This window comes from Engraulis encrasicolus, chromosome 18 (genome assembly GCF_034702125.1).
Source record: "Engraulis encrasicolus isolate BLACKSEA-1 chromosome 18, IST_EnEncr_1.0, whole genome shotgun sequence".
In the NCBI taxonomy this organism is placed as follows: domain Eukaryota; kingdom Metazoa; phylum Chordata; class Actinopteri; order Clupeiformes; family Engraulidae; genus Engraulis; species Engraulis encrasicolus.
This window is the reverse complement of record NC_085874.1, coordinates 31,861,544-31,869,043: the sequence shown is the minus strand read 5'-3', so window position 1 is coordinate 31,869,043 and position 7,500 is coordinate 31,861,544. Positions and strand designations below refer to the sequence as shown.

General features: G+C 45.6%; 1 protein-coding gene and 6 non-coding genes across 8 annotated transcripts in view; 6 read left to right on the top strand and 1 right to left on the bottom strand.

Annotated features, from left to right (window-relative positions):
- LOC134469279 (1-phosphatidylinositol 4,5-bisphosphate phosphodiesterase beta-4-like) overlaps positions 1 to 7,500 on the bottom strand; it is an 86,572-nt gene that overhangs the window by 70,050 nt on the left and 9,022 nt on the right. For both annotated transcript variants that reach the window (XM_063223434.1, XM_063223435.1), the window contains exons 2-3: positions 6,713 to 6,793; positions 4,688 to 4,747 (exon numbers count right to left, since the gene is read on the bottom strand). In XM_063223434.1, the coding sequence (XP_063079504.1) occupies positions 4,688 to 4,747; positions 6,713 to 6,793 (141 nt within the window). The remainder of the gene's footprint in view (positions 1 to 4,687; positions 4,748 to 6,712; positions 6,794 to 7,500) is intronic.
- Positions 1,803 to 1,874, top strand: trnae-cuc (transfer RNA glutamic acid (anticodon CUC)). The gene has a single exon. It is a non-coding gene; the product is annotated as a tRNA-Glu (tRNA).
- trnae-cuc (transfer RNA glutamic acid (anticodon CUC)) lies at positions 1,985 to 2,056 on the top strand. Its single transcript has one exon. It is a non-coding gene; the product is annotated as a tRNA-Glu (tRNA).
- On the top strand, positions 2,153 to 2,224 carry trnae-cuc (transfer RNA glutamic acid (anticodon CUC)). Its single transcript has one exon. It is a non-coding gene; the product is annotated as a tRNA-Glu (tRNA).
- Positions 2,335 to 2,406, top strand: trnae-cuc (transfer RNA glutamic acid (anticodon CUC)). Its single transcript has one exon. It is a non-coding gene; the product is annotated as a tRNA-Glu (tRNA).
- Positions 3,373 to 3,444, top strand: trnae-cuc (transfer RNA glutamic acid (anticodon CUC)). The gene has a single exon. It is a non-coding gene; the product is annotated as a tRNA-Glu (tRNA).
- trnae-cuc (transfer RNA glutamic acid (anticodon CUC)) lies at positions 4,197 to 4,268 on the top strand. The gene has a single exon. It is a non-coding gene; the product is annotated as a tRNA-Glu (tRNA).

Sequence of the window (7,500 nt, the reverse complement as noted above, 5' to 3'; positions counted from 1 at the left end):
TACTGACTTCAATTTGCGCACAAGGACACAGCAAAATGGCAATGAATGGCACCCACAATCATGCATGCGCACATGCAAAGCATCACATGCATGGAATTCAAGTAGTCCTTAATATACACAGTTCAACAAACATAGGCAAAACTTAACATTAACTTAACATTATGTGTAAACAGATATTCTAGTAACTCATGGTTTCCAAAAGTGAGGTATGTGCACCCCTGGGGCTGCGTGGCCTGCTACAAGGGGGTGCGCGAGCAGAATTGGGCCATGGCAGATATATATCTGTTTTTATACAGTATTAATGAACATGAAGTAGTTTTTAATTTTATGGTGAATTGTATGCTTGAAGAAACATCCGTTCTATTGGAAATGAGGATTCATCAAATGACTTTGCAAAATTTGTGATGATTTGTGCAGTGAAACCATACTTGACCATCAGCACACCAACACATTCGCTTAGGGGGTGCACAAACCACATTGAAATGTACAAGGGGCTGTGCAAGGGGAAAAGTTTGGGAACTGCTACACTAACTGGAAGGAATAATGAGAGGAAAGGGAAGATGATGTTACTGTAAAGGCAGCAATACAGTGAGCTGTGCTGAGCATGGGGTCCTAAAGACAGGAAGAGGAAGAGGAAGTGGAGGGTTACGTCAGAGATTCTTTAAGTATATAGAGATATGTCAACATAATAGGTTTCTATGGGCACCTAATGTGACCAGGTTCCGGTCTGTCTAAAAGGGCGTGCTCCATAGAGGTAGAAAATAACACTAGAGGTGACCCCGCCCCCCTTTTTACGGCAATCTGTAGCGGCCATTATCTGTAGGTAGATCATAGGAATGGAAATTAACGGAGAACGAGGCTCACCTCTGTCAAAAATGGCTTAATCATGTGGAAATGTCCATCAACACACTATACAAGGACAATAGTTGAAGTGTGTTGCTAACTATGTTCATAAAAGATATTATTTGATTTTTAAATGTATTGTATTAACTCATATGATTTAAGTAGATATTTAGCCTGACATTTCAAATCTGGTCTTTGATTAATGTGTTACTTCATATTCACACAGTTTTAGTCAATTTTTTGACAGGGGTGGGCGTGTTCTCCATTGACTTGCATTGCCTGAAGGTACCTACACTACCTACGGAAGTTGGGATGCTCCATCTGCCATTTCCCAGTGCTGTCGCAAATTACTGTGTCCTCTCTAGTGTTATTTTCTACCTCTATGGCCGTGTCATAATACTCCTAGCATTGAATAGAACAGTCCTTAGGTCTGCCTAAAGAGGGATTTACACTCCCCCCCCTTGCAATAATAGAACCCGGAAACAATGGGCCAATGGAACCTCTCTCTCTCTACTCTCTCTGGTTACGTCTTCATAACCCTCCTCACGGAATCGTTCAGTGGATTTCAATATGCTGACTTCCGTCCTCCCCTGCTAACTTGCCTACTTGTGACCTCATGATGATCACGTCACTGACGACAGGAAATGAATTCAATATCTTGCAAAGAGCAAGACTCTATTATCTTATTTTATCTTTTGAGACTAAGGGGGGCGTTGGGGGGATTTATGATGAGGTCGGGCGTTCGGCGGCTTAAGGTTGAGAGCCATTGCTCTGCTGCCAAGGAGCGAGTAGGGTAGAGTAGGGTAGAGTAACAGAAGCTGACAGCAGAGAGGGGTAATAGAGAGTAGAAGGCTCCACCCTTCACAGCTGTTGCCATTCATCAGGCTGCAAAGCCACTAGTCAATCAAGAGCAAGGGGGGAGAGAGACGAGTCACAGGGGGTTGTAGAGCCATAGCAGCTCCCTGGTGGTCTAGTGGTTAGGATTCGGCGCTCTCACCGCCGCGGCCCGGGTTCGATTCCCGGTCAGGGAAAGCGCATTTTCTCAATGTGGAGACCAATTTCAGGAGGTCAATGCAGGAATTTGAGACAGGCATAGGCATGGTCAACCCTCTCTGGAGAGGGGTCCTTGCAGAAGAGCAGCTCCCTGGTGGTCTAGTGGTTAGGATTCGGCGCTCTCACCGCCGCGGCCCGGGTTCGATTCCCGGTCAGGGAAAGCAAATTTTCTAAATGTGAAGACCAATTTCGGAATTTGAGACAGGCATAGGTATGGTCAACCGTGTGTCGAGAGGGGTCCTTGGAAAAGGACAGCTCCCTGGTGGTCTAGTGGTTAGGATTCGGCGCTCTCACCGCCGCGGCCCGGGTTCGATTCCCGGTCAGGGAAAGCACATTTTCCCAATGTGGGGACCAATTTCAGGAGGTCAATGCAGGAATTTGAGACAGGCATAGGCATGGTCAACCCTCTGTCGAGAGGGGTCCTTGCAGAAGGCCAGCTCCCTGGTGGTCTAGTGGTTAGGATTCGGCGCTCTCACCGCCGCGGCCCGGGTTCGATTCCCGGTCAGGGAAAGCAACTTTTGGTTTGCTGTTCTTGTGTTATTGGTGACATTTATGCGGGAAAACAGCTGTTTGAAGTGGCACAGTGAGGAGAACTGTTATAAATCAACACAAGACCCAAATGTGAGAATATGGTTTACACACACATACAAGCAGATTCTACAAGCAAGCTTAAAAGGGAAACGCACACAAACCATACCTGTCAACTTTGGGTTACCAAAATTCGAGAAAATTCCCATATTTTAAGCCAAAATTCGGGAAATTTTCTATAGGCCAAATCCTGACAGTCAACAGAGACGGATCAAGCGGTGCATTCTACTTTTCTTTTCAGCGCACGTTTAAATGAACATAAAGCGTGAAAAACAATGAATTATCAGTTTCTCCATGTTATTTTGTCGCTACAGTTGTCTGGGGCTCATGCAAAAACTTTGTGCTGATGCAGGTTGTGATTAGGCTAATCACATGATTCGTTCCGAGGCTGTTTACCGCTTTGTATTAACTGACGGTTTCTGAGGCGAGTTGGCGCGCACACGCCTACGGAGCTCGAGGGTGACAGCTCGTATTTTCAAGGAACTTGGTGGCATCTGGCATAAAATCTACTGGCAGGTCGCTATAAGCAAGAGAAGACCCTCTCCGTCTCTCTTCAGGAGGGGGTGTGGCCGCGCGGGCTTACTGACAGGGCCGTGGGGATAATTACTGGAACGACGGTGTCAGACGGTGTCTTTTGATAATGTGAAAAATCAGGATATTTCCGGGAAAAAATGTCAAATCGGGAATAATGCGGGAAATGAGTCAAAATTAGGGAGTTTCCCGGGAAATTAAGGACAGGTATGCACACAAACGCACACGCACACGCACGTACACCAATGTAGCAAGCACAGGTTTGTTATTTTCTGCAATGGTGAAAAAGGAATGATTGCAACAGAGGCATAAGAATGTCCAGCACTGTGTTGAGATGGATCCATGTCTCAAACATGCTCCCTGGTGGTCTAGTGGTTAGGATTCGGCGCTCTCACCGCCGCGGCCCGGGTTCGATTCCCGGTCAGGGAAGAATCTTTTAAATGCGTGTGCTTGGGTTTATAAAGGAAATAGTGGTAAGAACTGTAAAACAGCTATCTGTACACACCAACACAGTGTCATCCCAGCTCGTCAATTTCTGACTACCGTTCACCAGAGTGCATTTTTTCATGTAGGGGGCATACCTGCCACGTTGCATGTTGACTAGGTGGCCTAACCGTCAGTGAAGCTATAATAATAATAATAATAATTATAATAATAATAATAATACCTTCGTTTTATATAGCGACTTTCAAAACACCCAAGGTCACTTTACATAATATCAGTGTAAGTGTGTGTAAGTATGTAGGTGTGTGCTTATGGACACAAGAAGCCAAAGGCCTCCAAAAAGAGATGGGTTTTAAGGTGTTGTTTAAAGATGGCCAGTGAAGAGGCATTTTGAGTGTGGCTGGGTAGCTTATTTTAGAGGAGTGGGGCTGCTACACGAAAGGCTCCGTCACTGGTGGCCTATGCTTCCATAAAGGGGCAACTTTGAGGCGCATGTCACAGTTTGACTCAAAGGTCATACCTTAGAAGTCAAAAATTGTAGTCTGGTAAATTGACTAGTTGGGATGATACACTGTCACATACAGCACACAGGGCTGAACGTACAGATGGCCCTAGGTGTGATATTTCACGGCAAGCCGTTGAACTACCCACTTTTCAGGCCACCTGTCAAGACAGGGCAGGGGGGAGAAAGGGGGGGGAGAAACGGGGGTCGTGTGAGGTTAACTCTTTGCAACAGCTCCCTGGTGGTCTAGTGGTTAGGATTCGGCGCTCTCACCGCCGCGGCCCGGGTTCGATTCCCGGTCAGGGAAGAAGCTTTTAAATGTGTGTGCTTGGGTTTATAATGGAATTAGTGGTCCCGGTCAGGGAAACTAAGTTTTGGTGTGTTTTTGGCGATTTAGTACTAGCAGTAGCACAGGTCATATGACATACACACGTGTTTTTAAAAAAAATCTAAGTACTGTAAACACACACACCCAGACACACACAGGAACAACGCAAGTTTTCTGACCGTATAGACATCTTACTAATACTGTGCACAGTCAGGCAAGGACAGACAGACAGATATAAAAACACGCGCACACGCACACGCACACAAACACACACACACACACACACACACACACACACACACACACACACACACACACACACACACACACACACACACACACACACACACACGTTTGGTTTGAATGTGATGGTGCATGTACTGTATACTGAGCCTTACCTTGGGCACTGTTCCGACTCGGATACTGTTGATGAGGGAACACTCCAGGACCTGCCCTTCCTACAATGACACACACACACACACACACACACACACACACACACACACACACACACACACACACACACACACACACACACACACACACACACACACACACACACACACACACACACACACAGGCACGACATGGGGAGGGGTCAGACTCTGAGCAGAGAGAGACCAATTAGATTACCAGGAGGCCAGATCCTGTTACGAATTAGATTGATAACAGGCCTACACACACGCACTGACGCGCGCACACACAGACACACACACATACACACATAAACTCATGTAGTGTATGCACAGACACACGGGCGCGTGCGCACACACACACTCACTCACACATACGGGCACACACGCACGCACACACGTGCACACACGTGCACACATGTGCACACACGTGCACACACACACACACACACCACACACGCACGCACGCACGCGCACACACACACACACAAACACACACGCACACAAGCAAATCTACTGCAGCGTTATTCATCTCCGCTGCCTAAACACTGCTGGTGCTGGAAGAGAGTTATTATGCCAAATTTAACACAACATGCCGGATTAAAGTAAATTATTATACTAAAGCTAGATTAGGCTAAGCATTAGACTCTTTACATTACTGTACCCTCTTCTCTCTCAGTCTCTCTCTCTCTCTCCCTCTCTCTCTCTCTCTATCCCTTTCTGTTGCTGAACTCTATTTTTGTCACAAACTTTTACATATTGCTTCAGCTTTAACTGAAAAATTACTGCTAAAAATGTATTTCTGTCAAGATTCTCTCTTATCCAGGTTATTTTAGTGAAAAAGAATTTAGTTCTAAGCAACTTAAAGGTGGCTGTGCATGTTACAGAAGAAAAACATTTTTTTTACATTGGGCCCTTGACTTCACATTATAACATCATGTTCTACTCACCCTGTATGTTGTAAGTTATGTCATTTGGAGCTCTGTTAAACATATTCGGCCATGAAACGACTTCCTATGGACAATTTTTTGCAGGCAAACATTATGCTGTTTTTAATTTATTCATAACAGTACGCTACCACTCATAATGCGTAGGTGGATTGCTTGTTTGGAAACTTCTCGTTTTTTGCGGGTAATACAGTCTTTGAAAATCTGGTAAAGGTGGATGTGACGTCTTTCAAAAACTGTATTAAGGTGGGCTTACACTGTGTGATGCATTCAATTGTGGGTATTACAGTAAGCTCCTGCTCACACTGCACGAGGGAATTTCACGGTTTAAAAGTTCATATCTCACAACTCACGTCCTCATACTATACAAGCCGGCAGTCGGATGCAAGCCGAATGCTCACACTGTGCGACACGACAGGCTTGTTTCCCGGGACTACAGATGACAAAAGCACGGAGAGGAAATGCGCACCTGAGCTGGAGACGAGGAGGCGCCCAGGAGTGAATCGCAAGCTCCAAATGACACACACGTTACAGGGGAAGTAGAACATGATGTTAGAATGTGAAATCAAGGGCCCAATGTAAAAAAAAATGTTTTTCTCCTTTAAGATTTAAAATAATTTCATGTCTATATTACCACTTCAGAAAAAGAAATGAAGAATGAGAGAAGACACAGATTTACGCAAGTAACTGTTGATGGAATAAAATAAGGAGTAAGTAATCTTTTCTCAGTTTCAGAATTTTGTGAAAGTGACATGTGTGTATTTTGGGTGTATATTGATGGGATTGCTGTGACAAACACACACACACACACACACACACACACACACACACACACACACACACACACACACACACACACACACACACACACACACACACACACACACACACACACACGTATACACACACACACACACACACACACACACACACACACACACACACACACACATAAGCTTGCGTATACACACACACACACACACACACACACACCTATACAAGGGCAAGAATGCGAACACACACACGCGCACACATACATACACACACACAAAATCACACTGACCTTTCCATCGCTCTTCCACGTGATGAAGAAGCCGAACTCGTCCACCTTGAACACACAGCTGGGCTCAAACACGAACGGATCCTGGGGAGCACATTGCACAGAGAAGAACATTAGACTGGCAGGTGTGTGTGTGTGTGCGTGTGTGTGTGTGAGAGAGTTTGTGTGTATACATGTGTGTGTGTGTGTGTGTGTGTGTGTGTGTGTGTGTGTGTGTGTGTGTGTGTGTGTGTGTGCGTGCGTGCGTGTGTGTGGTTCCTTGCTGAGTCGGCCACCATGTAGATGGAGAAAGCTGAGGTTAACCAGGTCTGCTTCGTGTGTGTGTGTGTGTGTGTGTGTGTGTGTGTGTGTGTGTGTGTGTGTGTGTGTGTGTGTGTGTGTGTGTGTGTGTGTGTGTGTGTGTGTGTGTGTGTGTGTGTGTGCGTGCGCCTGTGTGTGTGTGTTTGTGTGTGTGTGTGTGTGTTTGTGTGCGAACGCTGACTGCCTCATTTGGTAGTGCAGTGCTTCTCAAACTTTTCCTGCCAATCCCCCCTCCAGAGGAAGGGTGTCTGTCTGCGCCCCGCTCGAGCAAAATGGTGACGAAAATACAAATAAATAGTCCTTCGTAAAGTTTATTAGAGCCTAATATACACGTATATGGCCTATGATGTTCTCCAAATATTAGTGAATAAATTAATGAATATATTGTAATTGTAAAGTGAATGTGTTGACTTAATGGCAAAGCAGAAAAGTATTAAAAAAGAAAATCCTTCTGACTTCACGCGCCCCCCTCCAATACCTCCGCGCCCCCC